The sequence below is a fragment of the Rhinatrema bivittatum genome, chromosome 4 (assembly GCF_901001135.1).
Source record: "Rhinatrema bivittatum chromosome 4, aRhiBiv1.1, whole genome shotgun sequence".
Taxonomy (NCBI): domain Eukaryota; kingdom Metazoa; phylum Chordata; class Amphibia; order Gymnophiona; family Rhinatrematidae; genus Rhinatrema; species Rhinatrema bivittatum.
The window spans coordinates 212,397,564-212,422,877 of record NC_042618.1 but is presented as its reverse complement, the minus strand read 5'-3'; the positions used below and the strand labels follow the sequence as shown (position 1 = coordinate 212,422,877).

The 25,314-nt window shown below is 45.5% G+C and overlaps 2 protein-coding genes across 4 annotated transcripts in view; one reads left to right on the top strand and one right to left on the bottom strand.

Annotated features, from left to right (window-relative positions):
• GMPPB (GDP-mannose pyrophosphorylase B) overlaps positions 1–5,745 on the top strand; it is a 183,436-nt gene extending 177,691 nt beyond the window's left edge. For both annotated transcript variants that reach the window (XM_029599666.1, XM_029599665.1), the window contains exon 10: positions 1,351–5,745. In XM_029599666.1, the coding sequence (XP_029455526.1) occupies positions 1,351–1,482 (132 nt within the window). In that variant the 3' untranslated portion in view covers positions 1,483–5,745. The remainder of the gene's footprint in view (positions 1–1,350) is intronic.
• Positions 5,746–6,106: 361 nt separating this feature from the next.
• The window catches only part of RNF123 (ring finger protein 123), a 454,378-nt gene continuing 435,170 nt past the window's right edge, over positions 6,107–25,314 (bottom strand). For both annotated transcript variants that reach the window (XM_029599662.1, XM_029599663.1), the window contains exons 38-39: positions 18,768–18,853; positions 6,107–8,981 (exon numbers count right to left, since the gene is read on the bottom strand). In XM_029599662.1, coding sequence (XP_029455522.1) covers positions 8,882–8,981; positions 18,768–18,853 — 186 coding nt within the window. In that variant the 3' untranslated portion in view covers positions 6,107–8,881. The remainder of the gene's footprint in view (positions 8,982–18,767; positions 18,854–25,314) is intronic.

Below are 25,314 nucleotides of genomic sequence, written 5' to 3'. Positions count from 1 at the left end.
CGCGTCCTGGGGCTTGCGCGCACCGCCGAGCCTATGCAAAATAGGCTCAGCGCACGCAGAGGCGTTTTAAAAGGGTTATGCGCGTAACCCTTTTAAAATCTACCCGGCAGTGTTGACTGGACAAGGAACAGCGTCCCACTCTGTTTGGGAGTAGCTTTTGGTACATCCCTCTGGTCCTGAGTCCATCTGTCTACACAATAGGAAATGGAGAAATTACTTACCTGATAATTTTCGTTTTCCATAGTGTAGACAGATGGACTCAGCTTCCTGTCCTCGGCTGCTTGCATGAGTGTGTCAATGGTTCTGCTGTGGGGCTCTGAGTCCCAAGGGATTACTGCTAAGTGTTCATCCAGGCCCTAGCTTGGGGTACCTAGATTCTTGAGTTCAGTGTTTTCTTATTGGTTGCCTGTGTTTAATCAGGTTTTTTGCTAATCTGTCCACAGTTGCTTTTGAAGAGAATACTGGCAGAGTGAGGGTCACTGCAGAAATATATATACTGATACGTCAGCTTGCTAAGTCTTTCTGCTGGCAGAGAAGCATAACCCACTGGTCCTGAGTCATCTGTCTACACTAAGGAAAATGAAATTATCAGGTAAGTAATTTCTCCATTATGGCTGTCCTGATTGCTCAGTAGGTGGCAGGTTGTGCTGCTGAATGAGATCCAGGCTTTCCCAAAACCACCTGGCTAGTAGTTGTTTATGGATTTTTCCTTCAGGAAATTGTTCAACCCTTATTTGAACCCCACTAGGTGAGTTGCGTTCACCATGTAAAAATATTTCCATATGGTTTATTCTAAATCTGCTGGTTGCTGGTTTCATGGAGTGTCCACTTGTGCTAGGGCTGTTTGAAATAGTAAATAACTGTTTCCTTTTTACCCATTCTACTCCACTCATTTTTATAAATTGCAATCATATCCCCTCTATCTCTCTTCCAAGCTAACTAGCCCTAATCTGTTTAGCCTCTCTCTATAAGGGAGCTTTTCCGGTGCCTCTGTCTCCCTTCTGTGTACCTTTTCTATGTCTGCTATATTATTTTGAGATGGAGCAACCAGAACTGCATACAAGGTGCAGTTGCACCATGGGTCTGTACAAAGGCATTAGGATATTCTCAGTTTTGATATCTATTACTGTCCAAACAATTAACAATATTCTGAGTCATATGAAGCTGTACTCTGATTCTTATAGTACCTCTTTAGAGAAAAAAGAATGTAAATGTCAGGGTGGAGTTATGGAAAACACTATAGAAGGTTTTTGTGCAATCTCTGGATATTACCAAGTCATTCCTTCACTGCCTGTTAGTCTACGGGGTGCCGTCTGCTGACTCTAGCTGCTATTTTGTTTCTCTTCTCAGGTGAGAATGGAAAATGTGACCGTCCTTGGTGAAGATGTCCTTGTAAATGATGAGCTGTATCTCAATGGAGCCAGTGTTCTGCCACACAAGACTATCTCGGAATCTGTGCCTGAGCCACGAATTATCATGTAGGGCAGCACTGAAGGCAGTGGGGCCAAGAGAATAGTTAGGGACTTTTTATTTCTAGCTTGGACCATGTCCCCTATTCAACCAAGGCTGACAGCCAGGAAAACACTTCCCATCCAACACGTGGTTTCTCCTACTCCATGAGTAAGGAGATCATTCTAAAATATAATCCAATTAGATCTTTATCATGTCCAAATTGAATGGGAGCTAAATTTGCATGCAGTTCAGTAGAATGGGGGTAATTTGCTTGTCATGATTCTGGCAGTCATGAACAGATTTCCTGCCTCAACCTCCACAGTGACAGAACAGAATTTTTTTAACCAAATTATATTTATTTCCAAGCTAAATTATTTTAAGAAAATTCAATATTTTATATTGAGTTGTGTTAATGTGATATTAAATGAATTCATATTTCCAAATCTTTGTGCTACCCACTGCTGGGTGAAAAAAAAAACCTCCTTTATCTCTGTAGTGGTGGGGTAGATGACATTATTTCCCAATTTGAAATTTAACAGTGAAAACTATAGCAGCCTTCTGTAGGATCTGAACATTACCCTGCTTCATGAAGAATAGGATCCTGCTAATTGGGATGAAGTGCCCATGATTGCTCAAATTATATTCCTTACCAGATAAGAGTACTTGTATATTGATGGACTGATTGATCATTTGTTATAAGCCAACTTCATGCATAATACTCAGAATAAGAGAACCCTTTCTTTGGACAGCTAGGCTAGAGTGAAAACACAGTTTGCTGGCTCCAGCTTGTCCCATCACTTTACAGTGATCGGTTAGTCCATGTAGTACTGTGAAGCTGGTTTCAGAGTCAGTAAGAACCAGCATAGTAGTTGGATAATAATTAGCACTGGGGCTCAAGGCAAGGTCTTTTTTTCAGCAATAAATTCTGAGCCCCTGTTGGTAAAGGCAGTTACTACTCTCTTTTGCTGTGACTTGTCTCCTTACTGTACAGAAGGCAGGCCTTGCTCATATGAAGTTTGAATCCTAATTTTCTGCAATTTAAAAAGGTGTTAGATGGCAGTGAGACTAGTCTTTAAGCCAAATCTAGTTCCTGGCTTAGAACAAAAGGTATCTGTAAATGTGTTCTTTCCTGGCCCCCTCCTACCCCACCCTTTGAGTCTAGGTTCAGGGACTGTGTCTGGCTATACTAGATATAGAACAGTTAGTTCAGCTATGGGCCCCCTACATGTGGGTTAGGAAAGGCAGAAGGTGCATAGGTTGAGGGGAACATGCAATGAAACTGCTAATGAGTTGAAAGCTAATTTTTTTTTTTTTTTAAATGGTAGTGGTGATGGGTTGGGGGGGATGTGAGGATGGGGGATAAGCCCTGCTCTAGAATATGATGAAAGAAAGAGAGATTATTTTTGAGGAATTGATATGTCCATCTCCTATTTCTTGATTAAAAGAGAAAAAGGATGTGACCATTCTGCTCACATTAGAAATAATTCTTATTGATAAAAGTCATCACCATTTATTTCTAGTATTATCTATTTATACCAGAAAAATAAAAAGATAAGCTGCTTGGAAGAAAATATAGCACTGCTTAAGTTTATAGCAGGTGACAAACTACTGCAGCTTCCATAAGAAAACTGAAATAGGGGTAGTACACTTAACTGCAGAACTGGGCTTCCCAAAACTGTCCTTGGGACCCCACATATATGCTAAATGTATTTATTTTAAATTTATAAGAGTGCCTATCAAAATTACTAGGTGGTGAACAGGCATACATCCATACTAAAACAAAATATCAATATTAACAAATAATAAAAACTAATAAAAGAAATACATTCTGGATAAAAACAAAGCAAAAACACAAATAATATAAAACTTATCACAGTGCCCTTACATTACTGAGAGACCTTCATCTGCCAGTATCGTGATCACACTTGATATCCTAAAAAAATTAATAAAACATCAAATATTTATTGAAAAAAGTGTACTCCCACCATCTTTTGGAACTTTAAGAATTAAAGCTCACACCCTTTATTTCTTGTGGTAAAGCATTCCAAAGGAGTGGACCTTGAACACAGAAGAGCTGCTTATTAGATTTAGTGAGTCTAAATAACTTGCTTGAAAGTTGGTGCACACAGTAGTCCCTGGGATGCTGAGCTCATATTTTACATTAGCACCATCCACTTTTAATGCTGCAGCTTATCTGTTAATACCCTTGAAAACCTGTAAGAATTTTAAACTGAACTCACCATATTATCGATAATTAATGAAGCTTTGCTAGAACCGGAGCAAGGTACTATCAAATTTAATCCCCAGAAATGATTCAGGTTGCTGTGTTCAGAACATATTACAATGAATGTAAAATGATTTGAGGCAAACAAACATATACAGTGTTACAATAATCGAGTGAGGAAATTATAAGTGTGCATAACAGTTTTCAAGTCATTTTCATTTAAAAAAGAACACAACTTGCGCTGCCTTCAAAATTTGTAAAAGACACACTTCTTTACCTGCTCACGTGAGGAAGTAATGATAGGGTTGTGGACATGTTTAGATATTAGAATTTGTACTCCATCAACAAGCAGAAAACATGGTACTTAAACTGCAGGAAATCTTGCATGATATTTCAGTCTTACTCAGGTTTAGCATTCATTTATGCTCAGCTAACCAAGTCTTTAAGTGTCTCCTTAAAAGAATTTCTGCTGGGTATAAAACAAATGTTCTCCATGCATAGGCAGTACTAGACATCTATACTGGCAAGAATTTGACAGATGGGGGAAATATAGATGTTAAAAAGGGTTGTAGACAACCCAAGCCCTGAGGGCCACCCCTATTTAATGGAAAAAAAAATTTAGAACTGGGGATCACAATCCTCCTTGTGCCCATCCAGAAAAGCTGCAAACCACTTATGGGCAATAACACCAATCCCAATCCGATTTAATAGATTTAACAGTAGCACATGATCAACAGTATCATGTTGCTGTTAAGTCAAGTAGAACTAGAAAAAATTCAGACCCATTATCAAACCCTTGTGGAAAGATTTCAAAAATAGAAGGCAAAAGTGTCTCTGTATTGTGACCAACTCAAGAGCTATATTGATGTGTGTCCCAAATGGAATAATCATCCATAAAAACACACTTTTCAAAACCACTTTTTCTAACACTTTTGCTTAAAAAAAAAAAGGGAGGTCTGAGATGAGAGGATAATTCTTGAGATCACTACAGTCAAGATTAGATTTTTTTTTTTTAAACAAATCTAACAGCAACAGCCTTCAAGAGTTCAGGGCCATACCCTTCTTTCCCGGAAGCTGCTCGAGGTGGTTAGGTCAAGTCTCCGGCATTGCAGCACTCATGTAAGGGGCAACAATTAGTATTCATATCAATAATCTTACCAGTAGACATTTCAGTGAAAATGTCCCACAAGACAGGTTGCAGTGGGCCATTGTCTTCCAGTCTCCTTGCTGGAATAGAAAAGGAAGCAGCTAGCTTCTGCATTTCCTTTTAAAAAAATTGACCTCTTTCTCAGCATTTTCAGTGGGAGAGGATGTCAATGACTTCGCCATATAAAACAATCCCCTAGTGCAGTTTCTCTCATGTGTGTTCTTGGTGGATCTCCTGAAGCCCCCTGCTCTAGAATCTGACATGATATATCTAGATAGAGATTTTTTTAGGTGTGTTCCATCTCTCATTTCTTGCTTGAGAGAGAAAAGGATGTGACCATCCTGCTGCATCTCAGAAACAATTCTTGTCGTTTAAAAAGTAAAAAAAAAAATATTTCTAGTATTAACTATTTCTACCAGCATTGCATTTAAAAATAAAAAGGTAAAAGTAGCTTGGAGGAAAATATTACCCTGCTTAGGTTTATAGCAGGTGTTATGTACTGCTCTAAACGTTTGCAGTTAAAGGATGGTGTGAGGATGTGGCTAGGGCTGGGACACCTCAAATTTCTTGCTGGAGGCTTGATTCTAATCTTTATGAAATCTTTCTAACCACAGCAGATCTAAGCCTATTTCTAAGGTGCCTGGGTACTTCATTACAGTAGACTCGGGGATGTTCACAGTATTGTCTGACAAATCTGTTCATATTAGGCAGTATTGACAAAGGTTTGGGTGTATGCTGAGTGGAATGGATATGATGGGCTAGCTCTGCCCATAAGGGAAGCAGAACGTGGTGGCTGCTACCTTCTCACTTTTGTTCCAGCACACAAAACAGCTATCGGAAAGCTCTATATGTGTACATACTTTTACAATGTAAAATTTACAATGTAAAATTTTCTTTTAAAAAATCTTTTTTAAAGAACAAACTGGCTGCTTACTCTCTGTGTTTCTTTGATGTATGGGGGATTAGAGGGATCCTTTTCTCTTTACTGCACCCTTCACATTCACCCTCCTACACATGTTGAACTTCCAAGCTTATCACAGTCTGATCTCTTTCTAAAAAAAAAAAAAAAAAATCCACTTTTAAGAAATCTTCAGCTGCCTAGAGTGGCAGGTCCCTGCTATACATCCTCTGACCGTCACATAACTCATGTTTAATAGCATCAACCCGCCGCCTAACAAATGGGAGAATCTAGGCTGCTGAAGTATTTGCCTTCTTACCTCAACAAAATAGCAGTTTGCTATGTACTAAATATAAAGTAAAACAGCTCAGAAATAAAAACATTGAAAGGATCAATAAGTTAATGTTTATTTTATGCAAGTGAAGTCACAAAAGCATACATTCTGTGTAGTCTGGTGACTTTCACTAATAAAACAAACTACTCATCACTTACATATACAATCTGTCTGTCTGATAAAATGTCTGATAACATGTTTTAAGGGGTTAGAAAAAAAATCCATTGCAACAATGTTAGTAAATATAAGGATGCAAATACCCATAGAGGCCTGTGTCTGTCCAGATACCCTGCTTCGTGGAGAGAGCAGGAGGCACCAGTGATTCTAGCAGTCTACTTTCATTGGCCCATTTTCAGTAGGATAAGGCATGGGCTGCTGCTTTCAACCAGCAAAATCTATTTTGACATTGTAGTGTAATTTGGCTGCCATTTTAGTCCTCTTACATACACAGAAATTAAGGTTAACAAAAAAAATGTGATACTATTTACAGTAGTTCTCAAAAGCTACTTAAGAAATGTATTAAGGTAGTCTAATAAAATGGTATCACCTTCTGTATATATTTTTTGTTGTTAACCATTATTTCTGCCATTGTTGAAGTTGCCAAAACCTAAAAGATATTCATCCATTAAAGCCTTCTGGTCTCAGAATAATGAGAATGGGCGCTTTGTAATGCAAGGAAGAACATCTGCTGCTGGTTTTTATAGGAGTTAAGTGGATTTAATTTAGACGTGAGAGACTGGCCAACAGATCTATATTATCTTGTTCTTTTGATGGTCATGTATCTGGCCGCTTTAGGAGGATCTCAGGAACGTGGTGGGCTAGGACTGAAGAGAGGCAAACCAAGACTTCAGTTAAGTTTATTTGAACCTCCCTTCACTACCCTTGAATTTACTGGGTATGTATGTGTGTTACAGTCTAGCCTTTTTAGTAGTTGTGCTAATGCAACCATCTACAGGAACCAAGGGAAGTTGGAGACAGAGGCCATGCAATGGCCATATTTGGGACCCAGCAACCCTGTCAGAGGAAAAGCAAAGATGCAGACTTTCTTCTCATGAAACCTATTGTATGTACTGAAATTCACCCTGTACACCTAGCATCTGAAAGACTAAGCCAGTACCTTAGTGTAAGTCTTGGATTAGGGTGAGAGCAGGGCAGTAGGGGAAACTAGTACTAGTGAGAAACTCAGACCTCCTTAGTCTGGTGGAAAAGGGTATTTCAGTTCTTTTGTTATGTGTAAGATAAACTACAGTAAACCTCAAAGACTGTGCCCCTTCTTAAAAATCAGTCCTTGGGTAATTAATAAATGATAGCATGGTACCTTCACCCGTATTAAACCAAAATCTGCATGAAGCTACTGGATGCAGACAATCCAATCAACCACCATAACAGTATCAGTGCACAAACCTGACTTGGCCTGTGGGTGTCCGAGGTGGAACTTACTTCCTGCCAGAAGTGGTGCTGCTGCATGTCTATCCAACCAAGGCAGGAATCATGTTTATACTTCCCATGTGGTATCAAAGGGCAATGTGCTAAGAGAAATAGCTGACATTATTTATAGATTAGAGACACAGTGGTAGCTGGCTTGTGTAAGGTGCTGTTCAATCTCCAATCCACTCCTACACTATGTTCCTGCTAATATGGCTGGTCTTTGGCTAGAAGCATTACTAAAACTTTCAGGCATCATTTCTTGGATATACAGGTTTCAGTGTTATTATGTAACAGAATATGTGAAGATTGTGCTATGCAGAGAGTGTAGAATGTTTTGGAGATTTTATTTTTCTAAACAGCCTAAGTTCTGGCGATATTTGTCTCCGCAGAGGATGCAATCTAGACCTTGTCCTTAATGAGAAATTGATCTACCAGTGCTACATTACCAAGAATAGCAACAGCCTACCAATCTATAGCACAGAGGGCAATAAGAGATATATAGTATAAGGTTATATAAAGCCTCCAGCCATCTAGATAATGTAGCTAGGTGCTTTTGGCCTCAAGGTATGCAAAATGGCAGTGCATCTAGTATAAACCTCTATCCCAGAGGGAGGAGGAGGCTACACATAGTAACTGATGGGAGTGGATATGGTGCTTGCCTCAGAGCTCTACGTCTACGGTTATACAGAAACATGCACAGGCTGAGAAACCACATTAGCCTCCTTCAAGACTGGGTGGAGTTTAAACCTAATTAGAAAGATTTCAAATCCCTGGTTTTCAGTCTAAGTAATGAATGAAAAGTATAAGTTTTTTCTTCCTAACATCCTACATAAGCTGAGATATGTTCAGGTTCCTCACACATCACCACAGAGAACTTTCACCCATCTTCCTCGAGGCTACCCTCAGCATGCAAGCAAGAGGAGCTAGTTAGCTTGCTCCCAGGTATTAAATTCTGGATGGTGGTGAGGGCTGGGGCCCTCAAGCTTCTCAGCACAGGCAACATGATTGAGTAGTAAGGCCTATATTGTACCCAACCATTACTAGGGGGCCGAAATGTTTTCCTCTGATCAGCATAGGAGCCTGGAAGTCAAATGACATGACACAGGTCAATCCTAGGGTTACTAACGCACATCAGAGAAGCAGAACTAGTGAAATACGACAAAATATTAAAATGCTATTAAAACCAGTCAAATTGTGCATCTGTTACAGCCTTGTAAACGTCAAGCTTTTTTTCCATGAAGAATTTATAGGTGGGATTGTAGCTGCTGCTCCAGGGATAATGATATGGAATACACTTTAGAGAGAAACTGTCCTCATGCACGACCTGCCTGTGACAGGGATGAGACCAGCAGCAAAACAGACACATGTATCCATTCAGGGAAGGTACTGTGACAGGTACTAGCACAAGGCTGGCTTCTCATAGTCCTCTACCCCTGTGATGGTGGCTTTGCAGAAAAAGCAGTCTTTGTTGTTCATTAGGTGCTGGTTGATACAGGCCCTAGAAACATAAAACACACCTTCAGCCATCATAGAAACAGCAGCAACACATGGCCAGAAAATATGGGCCTCAAGGTCAAGAGACACAGCTCATGCTCTTTACAAGGAATGAGGATGCTCCTAGTACTGACAGCTTTTCATACCACAAAAGACAAAAGTTTAATTTTCCTAGCATTTAGATAGATAGACTCAGGACCAGTGGGTTTATGCTCCCCTGCCAGCAGATGGAGATGGAGCAAGCTGACATCACAATATATATAACCCTGCAGTGACCCCAGCCTCCGTCTCCAGCAGATGGTGGACATGGATCTCCCTATGGGGATTGCTTTGAGCTTTTTGAAAGGAGAAATTTGAAATTCTAAGTTCAGGAAAAGAAAGCCCCGCTTTCCTGCGCCGATACCTAAAGGACCCTTCCCCAGTTGAGAATTCTTGAGGCGATTTCCGTGATCCCTCAGAGGTGTGCCTTGGTCTGGTAGCTGGGTTTCCCAGCCTGGACTTAGCTGCTAGTTCAGCTGAAAGATAGCAGGTGCAGGAGGCTGAGCACGGCAATGATGGCAGATGCCCTTTCCCCCCGCAGCTGGAAACCATCTCAGTACTCAGCCAGTAAGCGCTGAGCTCAGGTCCAACTTTGGCCCACTGACCATGGCCCAGCATGCCACTAACCCTGCATCCAGCAGGGGTCCCCCTTCAGTCTCGTTTGTAGCAAAATAAAATAATGAAACGTAAGCAAACCCAACTCCGTGGGTGGCAGGCGGGTTTCGTGAGGACTAACATCCTGCTGTCCTGGGAGAACACCTGTAACAGGTAAGCAACTCTGCTTTCTCTCAGGACAAGCAGGATGGTTGTCCTCACATATGGGTGAATAGCAAGCTACAGGATACCCGAACAGATTGAACCAAAAGCACCCAATGACATGCAACAGGCTCAGAACTGGTGGTTTTGGGTATGAGGGCAGCCTGAATTTCACAGTAGGTTGCAGGAAGGAAGTTGGGTTATTAAACTGGAAACAAAATTACATAGGACAGACTGGCCAAAGATGGAATCCTGCCTGCCAGCCTTGTCGAGACAATAATGAGCTGCGAAGGTGTGGAGAGAGCTTCATGTGGCAGCTCTACAGATGTCAGTAAGAGGTAAAGAACGGAGGTGTGCTACTGACATTGCCATGGCCCTTACTGAATGCGCTTTTACGTGTCCCTGTAGCGGAAAGCCTGCTTGCTGGTAGCAGAAGGTGATACAGTCTGCCAGCCAGGTGAACAGGGTCTGCTTGCCCACCAGAACTCCCAGTTTGGTTTTATCGAAGGAGACAAACAGTTGGGTGGACTTCCTATGGGATGTAGTGCGGTCCAAATAAAAGGCGAGCGCAAGTTTAGAGACCAAGGAATGCTGGGCCCGCTCACCTGGTTGTGAGTGAGGTTTCAGAAAAAATGTGGATAGTATTATGGCTTGATTTAAATGGAAATCAGATACTACCTTCTGCAAAAATTTAGGTTGAGTGCGGAGCACCACACGATTATGGAGAAATTTTGTGTAAGGTGGGTAAGTTACCAGCACTTGCAGCTCATTGACTGCAAGTCGATGTTAAAGCAAGTAGAAAGAGCACTTTCCAAGTGAGATGACGTAGCGTGCAGGAATGCAGAGGCTCAAACGGAGGTCACATGAGCTGTACTAGTACCACATTGAGGTCCCACGCCGGAACCAGAGAACGCAGTGGAGGCTTCAGTAGGAGCAAGCCTCTTATAAAGCGCCCTACAAGGGGTTGCGCCGAGATCAGGGCATCTCCTATACCTTTCTGGTAAGCGGTTATGGCGCTGACATACACTCGGATGGAGGAAGTTTGTAGACCAGACTCCAAAAGGTACCAGAGGTAGTCCAGGAGCCTTGTTGTGGGGCATGAAAAGGGATCTCTCATTTTTGTAGTCCACCACAAGGAAAATCTCTTCCATATGGAACGATAAGATTTCCTAAGAGAAGGCTTTCGTGAAGCTACGAGGACCTGGGACACATTGTCAGAAAGATTAAGGGATTGTAGTATCAACCTTTCAACATCCATGCTGTCAGAGACAGGGAGTGGCGGTTCAGATGATGCAACAGTCCGCTGTTCTGCATTATTAGAGTTGGATCTGTGCCCAGGCGAATTGGTTGCTGGACTGAGAGGTCGCTTAGGATGGAAAACCAAACCTGTCGCAGCCAGTGAGGGGCTATGAGGATCATTATGCCCCGGTCCTGCCATAACTTCACGAGAGTCTTGCTGATGAGTGGAAATGGAGGGTAGGCATATAGAAGACCCGTTGTCCACGAGTGGGCGAAGGCATCTCGTGGTGGTGTATTGTGGCTGCAGTGTAGAGAGTAGAAATTGTGCACTTTGCGGTTGTGGATTGACGCAAAGAGGTCTAGGTGTGGGCAGCCCCTCTGGTGGAAAATTCAGTTTGCTACAGTAGGATCTAGGGACTATTCGGGGGGATGAAAGGTCCGGCTGAGATTGTCCGCCATCACATTGTCCACGCCTGCCAGGTAGGTTGCTCTCAGTAGCATGGAATGGGAGAGAGCCCAGGCCCAAATCTGCGCCGCCTCTTGGCATAGCAGGTAAGAGCCGGTGCCTCCTTGTTTGTTTAGGTACCACATCGCTACCTGGCTGTCTGTTTGGACTAGGATTACCTTGTTGGATAAGGCAATCCTGAAAAGCGAAGAGGGCATATTGTATCACCCTGAGCTCCAGAAAATTTATTTGGTGCTGTGCTTCCACTGTGGTCCAGGTTCCCTGGGTTTGCAGGTTGTTGACATGGGCTCCCCAACGCAGGTTAGAGGCATCTGTTAGCATAATCTGAGATTCCAGAGATTGAAAGGGTAGTCCTATCTGAAGATTGGACTCCTGTATCCACCAAGCTAGTGAGAGACGAAGCTGGCTGGTGACATGGACAATGTGGGACATATGTTGCGATGATTGGGACCACTGGGATTTTAAAGTCCATTGTGTTACTCTCATGGCTAGTCGAGCCATTGGGGTAACGTGAACCTTGGATGCCATGTGACCTAGCAAGGTTAACAGGTGACAAGCTGTGGTGGTTTGGCTAAGGTTGACAATGTGCTTGCTCAGTCCTTTGGGAGGAACGCTTTGGCTTGAATGGTGTTTAGATCTGCTCCGATGAATGAGAGAGTGTGTGATGGAATCAGATGTGACTTGGAATAGTTTATGAGAAACCCCAAGGATTGTAGTAGGCTGATGGTAAAATGGAGGGAGTGAAGAACTACCTCCTTGGATGGACCTCTGAGTTGCCAATTGTCGAGATAAGGATAGACGTGGATACTGCAATGATGCAAGTAAGATGCTACTAGTATACGGGTTGCTGATGCTAGGCCAAATGGCAGCACTTGGTATTGGAAATGACGGTGGCGTACTACGAACCTGAGGTATTGCTGATGAGGAGGGTATATGGCTATGTGGGCATAATCCTGAAGATCTAGAGAGCAGAGCCAATCTCTCCTTTGTAGGAGAGGGAGCATGGTGCCCAAGGTTACCATGCTGAACGTTTCCTTGCGGAGATGCTTGTTTAGGGCTCAGAGGTCCAGGAAAGGACGAATGCCACCTGACTTTTTTGGAATCAGAAAATATCAAGAGTAGAACCCTTTTCCTCGCTGCAGTCGGGGAACTGGATCCACGGCTTTGGACTGCAGAAGGGTCGAGAGTTCTGCCTCGAGACGTGGAGTACAATTGGTTAGACTCCACGCCGGACTTGGTGATGAGTCCGGTGGTAATGTAATGAAGTTTAGATGGTAATCATGGGCAATCAGAGAAAGGACCCATTGGTTGGTGGTGATTGTGTGCCATGTGTTGGTAAAATGGCACAGGTGGCCTCCCATGGGAATGGGAGTTGGAGGCAGTGGTTGACTGCTGCTCTCTAGAAGGGAGTCAAAACCCCGATGCCGGACCAGTCTGCGGAGCTGGTTGGGCCTTTGGGGCCCTGTGTTGTCGAGGCTGACCTCTTTGAGAGGGTCTAGGCTGATGAGCACGGGATGAAGGAGGGTAATACCTATGTGGCTTATAGGATAGCCTCCTAGGTTCCTGTCTGAAAGACCTCTTGGTGGTAGATGAGAAGTCAGAGGGAACAGTGGACAGCTGGCGCAAGGTCTCATAGTGGTCTTTGAGTTGTGCCACTGTTTCCTGAATTTTGTCGCCAAACAAACTGTCCCTTGAGCATGGAAGGTCTGCCAACCTTTCCTGGACTTCCTGGCGTAGGTCAGAGGATTTGAGCCATGCCCAGCATCTAGCGCTTATGCCCACTGCTGAGACTCTGGAGGCAGTTTCAAAGATGTCGTACGCTGCCCTGACTTCGTGCTTTCCAGCATCAAGTCTTTTTTGTAGGATCGCAGTGAGTCCCTCTTGAAAACCCTCTGGTAGAGTCTCGGAGAAGTCTTGGACTTGTTTCCAAAGATTCCTCTAGTATTGAGTCATGTATAGCTGGTAGGCTGCTATAAATGCCATAAGCATAGATCCCTGGAATACTCTTCAGCCGAAGGCATCCAAGGACTTCTGCTCTTTACCTGGAGGGGCAGAAGAATGAGGCCGGGATTGCTTGGCTTTCTTCTGGGCGGACTCAACTACAGAGTGGTGGGGCAGCTGGTTTTTCTGAAACCCTGGTACTGACTGAACAAGGTAAGTGGCATCAGTTTTCTTGTTCACTGGTGGAACTGAACCAGGGCATTCCCAGATACGATATTACAAGTCGAGGAGTACTTCGTGCACTGGGACTTCCATCACTTCCTTGGGGGCAACAACAAACTGCAGTACCACAAGCATTTTATGCCTGGCATCCTCTTCCGTTTGTAGTTTAAAAGGGATGGTTTCAGATATCTCTTTAATGAAGTTGGCAAATGTAAGGTCTTCAGGAGGGGAGCAGCGGTGCTCTTCTGGGGGTGAAGGCTCTGACAGAAGTTCTTCAGAGTCCTGAGTGTCAGAGGAATCATCACCCCAGGGATCATATGGTGGATCTCCTCCACCCTGCGGGCCTTCAGATGGAGGAAGTGGTTCAAATCCAGCCAGATCTGGAGGACCCGAAACAGGAGGAACCGGCATCGAGAACGGTGAAGGCACCAATGGCATCGGCATTTTCGATGGACGTCGGGGTGGTAGTAAACCCGATGGTCCTGGAATCAGCTCTGGCATCAGTAAAAATTGTTCCTCATCTGAGGACAAGGGAATCAGGATCGGTGTCTGTGGCGCTGATGGCATCGAAGGAACGGGCACTGAAGGAAGTGCACCGATCAGGGTATCCAATCGCTCGAGGAGTGGAGCCAGCATGGTAGGCACCGGATCAGGCGTCGGCATGGGAGTGGGCGCCAGTGGTGACTGGAATCCTCGAAGCGCCTGAAGTTCTGCCTCTTGGACCATCCGGTCCAATTCCTCCCGGAAAGCTGGTGTTGGTAACACAGCGGCTGGGGTTGGATGCTCAGTAGACATTGCCGGAGGGTTCACATGAATCTGTGGAGTCTTGGCTCCCAGCACTGGTGCAGGTGGGGTACGCCTTGGTGTCCCGGGTCCAGAGGAGGATGGGAGCTCCTCTCCCTGGGACTTCTTAGATGGCAGTTCCATCGATGCCGATGTCTTGTCGGTGCCGGCATCAGATGAAGGCTCACGTCTGTGTCGATGACGGTGCTTTCCTTGATGCTCGGTCCAATCCTTCCCTGGCACAGAGGACGAAGATGTCGATGTCTTCGAGCGTGAAAATGCCGGTGACAGCTGGTCACTGGTGTCTCGATGGCGTTGAGACATCGTTGGTGACTGGGTCAATGAAGACGAAAGTTTTCGACTCTGTGTACTCTTGGCCGGAGTGGACGGAGACACGCGCTTCGATTTGAATAGGTGTTCTATCTTATCTAAGTGGGCTCGGCGGCCTTTTGGAGTCATCTGGGCATAGTTAGTGCACCGTTGGACATCATGGGAAGGCCCCAAGCATAGGACACAAACATCATGAGGGTCCATAATGGACATAGTCCTCGGACACTCGGGGCACTTTCGAAAACCGGTCGCCATTTTTCAAAAAGAAGGGCGGTGCACGGTCGGTGGTCGTCAGGCACTGATGGAAGCACGGCTAGGAACCAACTGCAAAGAACAAGGTAAAACTTACTGGCATTGGCGGAGGTCGGTAGTCAATGGGGGACCCCGAGGACGGGGAAAAAGTTTTGGAATTTTTAGAAAACATTCAGTGAGGAAAGTTTGTGAGGAATTCTCACAGAGCTCCTGAAAACCATGAGGCAACTGCTGCATGGAAAAAAAGAGACTGAAGGGGGACCCCTGCTGGATAGCAGGGTTAGTGGCATGCTGGACATGCTCAGTGTGCCAGTCAAAGTTCTAGAAACTTTGACAAAAGTATTTCATGATTGGGCTCCATCCTGATGATGTCACCCCATATGTGAGGACTACAATCCTGCTTGTCCTAGGAGAAAAGGAAATAAGGGAATGTCTCTCTTTTATCAGAAGTGGGTCAAGATCACATTGGACCAGTGGGTCCTGGAGGTGATACGCGAAGGGTATGCAATGAAATTTTGCAGAATTCCTTGGGACATGTTCATGGTGTTCCTTGCTACTCCCTGCAGAAGCAGCAGGCAGTGGAGTTCATGTTTCAAAGGCTCCTCAGGCTGTGGTTCTGGTGCCCACATCTCAAGAAAGTATAGGGCGATATTCCATTTATTTTGTAGTGCCCAAGAAGGAGTACTCCTTTCACCCCATCTTGGATCTCAAGAGGGTCAACCATCATTTGAAGGTAGCTCATTTTCAAATGGAAAATTTACGCTGTATAATAATGGCGGTGCAGTTGGGGGAATTTCTGATCTCCTTGGATCTGTCAGAGGCTTACCTTCATATTCCCATCTGATTGGAACACCAATGCTTTCCATGCTTTGCAGTTTTGGAGCACCATTCTCAGTTTTGGATGCTGCCTTTTGGTCTAGCAACCACTCCCAGAACATTTTCCAAGATTATGGTGGTGGTAGCAGCGGTCTTATGGAAATAAGGAATCCTGGTGCACCCGTATTTGGACGACTGGCTGATTCAAGCCAAGTTTCAGGAAGGGAGCCGCCTGGTGACACACAAGGCGATCTCCTTATTGCAGGAGCTCAGTTGGGGGTGAACCTGACCAAGAGAAATCTTCAACCATCCCAGTCATTGGAGTATCTGGGGTCCAGTTCGACATGGGACAGGACAGAGTTTTCCTACCAGAAGTTTGGAACCAGAGATTGATGTCTCAAGTGCGTCAGTTGATGAACACCATATGCCTGATGGTATGGTCTTACCTACAGGTACTTGGCTTGATGGTAGCTACCCTGGAAGTGGTGGCGTGGGCAAGGGCGCATGTGGGTCCTCTTCAGCGCTCTATGTTATTTTGTTGGAACCTGCAGTCTAAGGATTATGCAGTTCAGCTCCACTTGCCGATGGAAATCTTATCCTGCCTCCAGTGGTGGTTACAGGAGGATCATATGAGAAAAGGAGTTTCCTTGTCCTCTCTGACCTGGTTGGTACTCATGACAGATGCAAGTCTCCACAGTAGAGGGGCTCACTGTCTGGGGTTAACGGCCCAGGGGCGCTGGAATGCCGAAGAGTCCCACTGGAACATCAATTGCCTGGAAGCCCGGGCGGTAAGGCCGGCATGCTTGAGTTCAGGCACAGGCTGCAGAATCAAGCAGTTCACGTGATGTCGGACAACGTGACGATGGTGTCCTATATCAGTCGCCAGGGAGGAACCAAGAGCCAGCAAGTGTCACAGGAAATAGACCAGCTGATGGAATGGGCAGAAGGTCATCTGCAGATGATCTTGGCTCTCAAACTGAAGCAAAAGACAATGTAAGAGCAGACTTTATCAGCAGGAAGTCTAGATGCAGGAGAGTGGGTGTTACAAGCAGAGGTATTTCAGCTGATCGTGGCTCAGTGGGGCCTTCAGTTCCTAGACCTGCTGCGACTTCTCGAATATGAAGTTTCCTTGCTTCTACAGTCGCAGGAGAGATCCATGGTCCCTGGTTATAGACAATCTTGCTTTATGCCTTTCCTGCATGACCCTTACTGGGCAGGATAATTTGAAAGATCGAAGGCCACAGGGGGCTAGTACTCCTGGTGGCGTAGGACTAGCCCAGGCATCCTTGGTATGTAGATTTGCAATGACTCCTATTGGAGACTCTCCCTTTGTCTTACACCGCATATGGATCTGCTTCAGCAGGGACTGGTTCTTCACAACGATCTGACTCGATTCTGTCTTAAGGTTTGGCCCTTGAGAGGGCTCACCTGTTAAAGCATGGTTATTCCTCAATGGCAATTGCTACTTTTCTCCGCGCTCACAAGTTCTCCACTTCCTTGGCTTATGTGTGAGATTGGAGAGTTTTTGAGGCCTGGTGTGAGGAGCGGGTGTTCTTCCTCGTTCAGTTAAGATCCCTCTCATTCTGGATTTTTTTGCAGGATAGATTGCATAAAGGCTTGGCCCTTAATTCTTTAAAGGTGCAGGTTGCAACTCTTGCCTGTTTCAGAGACCTGGTGAATGGTGTTTCCTTGTTGTTTCATCCTGATGTGGAAGGGATTTTTGAAGGGAGTGAAGCACCTTAGGTCTCCCTTGAGGTTACTGGTTCCATTGTGGAGTCTTAATTTGGTGCTGGACTATTTGGCGGGCCCTATGTTCTGACCATCGAGTAGCCTTTCCTTATGGTTGTAGACTTTGAAGACTACAACCTGGTGGCTATATGTTCTGCACGTTGGATTTCTGAGCTTGTCTTGAGGCCTTATCCTGCCTGATTTACTCAGCTTCCCTCCCTCTGTTGCTGCATGAGTGTGTCAATAGTCCTCCTTGTGAGGCTCTAGGTCCCAAAGGATTACTGGTAAGTGTTCATCCGGTCCCTAGCGTGGGGTACCTAGAATCTTATGTGAGTTTAGTGTTTATGGTTGGTTTAGTACAGTTTCTGGTTATCTGTTTTTAATCAAGTTTTTGTCCACAGTTGCTTTTCAAGAGAATACTGGCAGGCTGCAGTCACTGCAGGGTTATATATACTGTGAAGTCAGCTTGCTCCATCTCCTGGTCCTGAGTCCATTTGTGTACACTAAGGAAAATGAAATTTTCAAGTAAGTAATTTCTCCATTATGTATTCCCTCTGTAGCTAGAACAGGGGTGTTCAAACTTGTCCTTAAGGCCCCCAGCTAGACAGGTTTTCAGGATCTCTAATGAATATGCATAAGATTTATTTGCATGTACTGCCTTGATGTATGCAGATATTTCTCACAAGTACTCTTGAGCTAGAAGAATATATAAATCTACCTAACATCTTCGTATAGATTCATCAAGCAAGCTACTTTTAGCTGTACCGTTTTCCATCGCTAATGCCAGACTCTTGTGTTTTTTATTTTACTGTGCCATGGGTCTGGAACTCCTTCCTGATTTGGTGTATCATGCCAAGTCATTCCTAAAACCTGCCTTTGAGGTTGCTTTTAAATCTTAAAACCTGGCTTCTCTTCATCATAACTTTATTCATTTTGTCCATGTTTGCTTTCTCAAATATACTGACACTTTCTATCTGTATTGTGTGTGTTGAGTCCAGAAGTCCTGTCATACTGTGTATTACTTGCATGCCAGTGGTGAGTAGGATTCCCATCACACTGTGTGTTACTTGTGTGGCAAGGGGTCCCGACACACTGTGTGTTACTTGTGTGGCAATGGCAAGTCCAGGAGTCCTGACACACTGTGCATTATTTCACACACTGGCAAAGGTAGAGACAGAATGCTGCTGAAAGAGAAAAGAGAGGACTGAAGTCCCTTACTTGCAGGATTTGTGGGAGCACGGTTGGAATACTGCTGAAATTGGATGTGCATAACAAATAGGGCAAAGGTCATCCTCGCTTGTTGGCTGCAAGACACAAACATTAAAACAAGACATTAGAAATGTTTGGATTCCTCTCACATCACAAGTCTTTCAAACAATGAATTATGAAGGATGCTAAGCAATAAACTGACAACATGCAAGTCACCATTAAGCAGCGGGGAAGAATAGAAATGAGGAGGAAACTACCGTATTTTTTGCTCCATAAGAGGGGGGAAAATGTCTGTGCGTCTTATGAAGCGAATATTAAAAAAAACCCAAAAAACTGGCCATGGGCCGTCCATTGCTCCTACCATGTGACAGGGGCCGACCAATGGCACCTGTAGCCTCTGTGACATAGTAAGGGAAAGGCTATCGGCGCCATTTTGAATACTGGCAGCCGACGGCCCAAGTACAGGAGATCGCTCCCGGACCCCCGATGGACCTCTAGGGACTTTTGGCAAGTCTTTGGGGGGGGGGGGTCAGGAAGATAGGGGTTGTAGTTAATTAAATTTAAAGGGTTGGGAAGGGGTTTTTTTTTTTTTGTTTGTTTCCTTTCCAAAGAGAACGATAAAAGTTTTCTGATTCAGGGAGTGGACAGAAATGGCCCTCCCCAGACCCGAAAATGAAATGGGGACAAAAAAAATTTTTATGCCCTCCTCTAATTTGCTCCATAAGACGCACAGACGCCCGGGAAAAGAGCCGGTTTAGCACACCATTTTTTAAAAATTTTCCCGCTCTGAATCCTAGGTGCGTTTTATGGTCAGGTGCGTCTCATTCATTAACAGTAAGCAGAAAGGAGTCGGGGAAGGCAGTGTCATAAGAACATAAGAAATTGCAATACTGGGTCAGACCAAGGGTCCATCAAGCCCAGCTTCCTGTTTCCAACAGTGGCCAATCCAGGCTATAAGTACCTGGCAAGTACCAAAACACTAAGTAGATCCCATGCTACTGATGCCAGTAATAGCAGTGACTATGCCCTAAGTCAACTTAATTATTAGCAGTATGGAAAACGTCAAAATTTCTAGAAACTTTGACCGGCACAATGAGCATGCCACTATCCATGCATCCACGCGGGATCCCCCCTTCAGTCTCTTCTTTTCCATGGAGCCATCGTCTTGAAAATCTTGGTCAGTTCCGACTTTGCCTGCCTTGTAGTTAGTAGGCAGCACGGTAAGCTTTATTTCCCTTCTTTGCAGTCAATTCCTGGTGTGTCTCGCTCTCGGTGTCTGCTGGGCACTGACCGCTTGATAGGTACATTTTGCTATGGCATCGTTGGGTTTTCGCAGTGCCTCCAGTATCTGCGGACCATGTCCATCACAGATTTGCTTGAGGTTTGTATTCTCTGCCTGGGGACATTGCATGACATCTGGGGGTGTTGTTTTTATGACCAGATGACTCCCAAAGGCATCGCGTCCAGTTGGACAAGATGGAAAATCTCTTGTTCTAAGAAATCTGAACCTTTGACTCCAAGAGGCTGCGGGGAACTGATAGATACCGAGCCCTCGCTGTCCACTCCCCCTCCGGGGCCCCCTCTGGAGAGGGGCTGGAGATCGGCCGTCATCATTGTCTCCATTCTCCTTGGCACCAGGGAAAGACCAGGCCAAGCACCAAGGGAGGTCATAGAAGTATCGTCAGTGGTCACTTTCTTTGCATGGCACTAGTCTCGGGCTGGCCTCAGTTGTAATGCTCCAGAAACAACCCCGCAGAGAGGAGGCATTAACCTCCATCAAACCTGGGAGTCCTAGGTGTTCCCTACCGATGCAGGTGCTGGGCACCGATCTCCCTTGGGAATCCAAGGGAGATCTGGAGATTCCCCCCCCCCCTCCTCTGTCCATCCTGTCTTTGGTGGACTTCCAATTTTGGATTGTAGGGTGCAATGGGCAATGATCTGAACCCTTTAGGGCATCGAGCTGCCAGCCCCGCCCCTGCACCCTCTGGAGAACCTTTAGTATCTTATGCCTGGCATCTTCTTCCATCAGAAGCTGGAACGGAATGTTTTCTGCCATAGTCCACACAAATCCCGCAAAGATTAAGTCCTCAGGTGGGGTCTGGTGCTGCTCCTCTGGAGACGGGTCTGAGGGAAGATCCCCAGAGTCTTTGGTCAAGGACTCGGAGATATCCCCCCACTGATCATATGGGGTATCTTCTTCACTGAGATCACCCGGTGTCACCAGTGGAGGGCCCCTTCCCAGGCTCTGCGGTTTGGGCACCAAGGCCCCCGAAGGACCTGGAACTGGACTGGGGAACGCCAGTTGTGGAACCAAGGGCCTTGGCAATGCCATGGGCTGCACTGGTCTCTGCCCTTGACTGTTCGGGTGTTGGAGTCCCTCAGGTTCGTCATCAACTACCCAAAGTCCCATCTGACCCTGTTGCTGCAGTTGAGCTTCATCAGTGTCCGGCTGGACATAGGCTCAGGCCAGAGCCTATCTGCCCCTTGGGTGCTTGCACTGGCATCCCTCACGGGTCTGGTTCGCCAGAGGCCACAGGTTTCAGCCTCTCTCATGCTCCACTCTTCTGGATCACATGGCGGCCACTGTCCATCTTACATCTTTGACTCACTTGCATATGCGCAGAGCTCAATGGACTCTGTGGTCCCGGTGATGTCAGCTACCCAGAACCTCCACATGCGCAACTACGTTATTCCGCCGTTCCAGGCCTCCTTATCTTGGTGGGATAGTCTGCCCAATTTGGAACAGGGGATTCCTTTCCAGTCTCTCCTTCCCAAATTCTACTCACCATAGATGCGTTGACCCTGGAGTGGGGTGCCCATGTGGAGGACCTATGCAAGCAGGGCCTGTGGTCTGCTCAGGAAGCTCAGTGCCACATCAACTTCCTGGAGCTTTGAGCGATTCATTATGCGCTTTGGGCATCTGGGATCACTTGTCCAACTAGGCAGTCTTGATTCAGACCAACAACCAGGTGGCAATGTGGTACATCAACAAACAGAGAGGTATGGGATCGTTCCTCCTGTGTCGAGAAGCGGTTCAGATTTGGTCATGGGCTCGGTCTCAGGGCACGCTCCTCTGAGCCGTATACCTTGTGGGGATGGAGAATGTGGTGGCGGACTGCCTCAATCAGGCCTTCCGACCCCAGGGATGGTCCCTGAATCAGGTGGTAGCAGACTGGATCTTCCGCTGCTGGGAAACATCAGACGTGGATCTCTTCACCTCTCCCTGCAACAGCAAGGTGAAAAAATTCTGCTCCCTGCCACAGATGCCTTTGCCCACCATTGGGGCAGGGGCCTCCTGAACGCATATCCCCCGCTTCATCTGGTGATGAAGACTCTCCTGAAGCTCTGGTAGGATAAGGGAACCATGATCCTCACAGCCCCTCATTGATCGAGGCAGATTTCATTCCCATTCCTGCAGGATCTCTCTATCAGGGACCTGATCAGTCTGGGGACCTTCCCGGACCTTGTCATGCAGGATCAGGGCAGGCTGTGCCAGGCTGATTTTGAGAGGCTGATCTTGCAGCCCCCTGACCTGTCAGAGGATGTTTCTTGGTTCCTGGTAGCCTCCAGGAAGCCTTACACCAGGAAGTCTTATGGCCTGAAATGGAGGTGGTTTGCTGTGTGGTGTGGGGGTCCAGGAGCGACCTCCTGCACGCGGGCCCTATTGCCAATATTCAAAATGGCGCCGGCGCTACCTTTGCCCTCACTATGTCATATGGGCCGACGTCGCCCGTATGACATAGTGAGGGCAAAGGTAGCACCGGCGCCATTTTGAATATTGGCAATAGGGCCCGCGTGCAGGAGGTCGCTCCCGGACCCCCGCTGGACTTTTGGCAAGTCTTGTGGGGGTCAGGAGGCCCCCCCAAGCTGGCCGAAAGTCCCTGGGGTCCAGCGGGGGTCCAGGAGCGATCTCCTGCACTCGTGACATCGGGTTCCAGGAACCAAATTGGCGCCGGCGCTACCTTTGCCCTGTCATATGGTAAGGGCAAAGGGCCACCGGCGCCATTTCTATTAATGCAGCCGTGGCCCGAGAGCGGGAGATTGCGCCGGGACACCCCCCCCCCACTGGACCCCAGGTAATTTAAAACATTTTGGGGGGGTTCGGGAGGGTGGGGGATTTGTTTGAAAGGGTCGGGGTGGGTTTTAGGGTTGTTTTGGTGTGCCGGTTTTCCCGCCCCCCCCCCCCCCCCCCCGATTTACGATTTTTGACGATAAATCGGGGGAATTATTATTGTATCGCGGCTCTAATGATTTTTGACGATTTAAAATATATCTGACGATTGTTTTAAATCGTCAAAAAACGATTCACATCCCTAATATTTACCCTTGCTTTTTCAAAGGTAGGGTTATTGTTGTTTGAGTCCTTGGTGTTATTACTGTTATGTTACGATGGGATTGCAGTATAGATTTTGAATGTCCTTTTTTGCGGGGTTTTCTGTTAGTTCACAATGTGTCTGGCAGTGGAAGGTGTTTGTGCTGCTGTTGCTGTGAGGTGACACCAGAATTTGAGAATATCTTTTAGTATGATGGGCTGTAAGGGAAACATCCATGCTCCATTGTTTAGGGGAATTTCAGTGGATGCACAGAGTTAGAGAACTGAAGATGCAGGATTTATATTGACATTCTGTTCCTTCCTATATATTCCTGACTTCACTCTCATAGCCATATAGAATTAGTTGAATGAGGCTATCAAATAATTTTATAGTGTGAAACTGGCCAGCTTTTTAAAATTACCCAGAAGAGCCTTTGGACTTTTTTATTAACACTTTTTTTTAATAACCAATTTGAAAGCAGGATCCATGCTATCTATAGAGGTGTGTGTGATGAAGAAATGTCATTTTGGCTCCCCCCCCCCCCCCCCCCACCAAATTCTTCTGTCTAGAGATGCCACTGATTTTCTGTGACCTTAAGCATTAGTACAAGAAGGATTAAGGGGGCGATGCTGGAGAGCCACACAAATGCATTGGCCCCTGGGTGCCGGAGACCCTTGGTGCGCCACTGGGTGCGAGTCATATAGGGCTGCAAGCGGCGGCAAAGAGGAGTGGAGATTTGGCGGGCCGCGAGCAGTGCCCAACCTGCTTGTGACCGGAAAAATCACACAGCGGGCGTGATTGGGAATGAGGTAGGAATCGGGGCCGAGACCGGGGGGTAGCGGCGCAACGGGGGGGGCGCAAGGGAGAAGGCTCGCCTAGGGTGCCAAATCCCCTTGCACCGGCCCTGCCTATCCTACCTACCCGTTCCATCAGCTGCCTGAAATCCTATGTCCAGATCAAAGTGTAGGCTGCAAAGTTGAAAAGATCCTCCAACTGAGGAAAGTAGGAATACCCATGTCTGCTATGGACACTGTTGTGTTTTTTTTCTAAGACACCCGCACCTCAGAGCCCTATTTAACTTCCTTCTCCAACACTGTGCTGCTGTTTTTAGAATATTGCAGATTCAGATTGCTATACTGGATTTTTCTCTTCATTGTTAGTATCTTTAGGTGTCTTCCCGCTCATTACTGTGGTCATTTGCCTGCAGTATCAATAGAAATATGATTGCTGCTCTTACCCGCTTCCTTCAAAGTACCAGAGGATCTGGGATTTTATCGGTGTGCTGATAATAAGGATACTGCTTACAGAGATGACAATCCATTTGCATCAGCAGGGACATTAATAATGCAATACCTCTCTTTTTCTTTCTCTCCTTTGGAATTAGATATCAGGTTCAACAAAGCCTGCAACTATTTTTATGCCATTAGCTGTAAATGGATCTTGTATTTTGCTGCAGAAGAGAGGTCATGCAGCTAGAACCATGAAAAGATGACAATTTGAGTCTCCTCTTATCTCTCTAGAATTTCCTCTGCGTTTTAAATTTGATGAAGAGCCCTTACAAATCCTCCATTGTGATTTGCAGGTCAAATTTCTGGACCTTTAACCCATGCTCAAGTTCTGATCTTCTCTAAACCCTTCCATATGTAACTGCTCGTAGAACATGCACAGAGCTACTCATGTCTGAACTTTCAACAGCACCTGCTAATTCATCAGTAAAACTTATTTTGATTTAATGCCTGGCAAAGGATTGCATATTTACTAAATTTAAAAAAAAAGTATCTTTGAAATTGCAAAAACAGACCACCAAGATTGTATTTATTTAAATTTCATTAATCTCTTAATGGAAGTTCAAGATGATGATCATTAAGCAAAGCAAAATCTTACAATATCATCAAAACAACAATACTACTAAAACAAATTTAAAACAGCCACCATATGACGACACCATTGCCTAACATTGTTTAACAGCAAGTCAAAAGGCAAAGTATGCAATCCGCAACATACAGACTGAAAATCATATCACAAATATCATAGTGTAAAAGTCAGAATAAAAAGATGAGCTTTCAAAAGTTTGCTCTCCAAACATAGTAGTAAAATGTGGGGTTCTGGAAGCCAAATTTAGGATTTTAGGTAGAAAGCTGAAATCCAGAATCTCCAGGGTGGCATTCTCTGAAATGTTCCCTGTTCCATGCGCAGGTCCCAAGAGGCAGGCAGAGCTCCGGAGTCTCAATGAGTGGATGAGA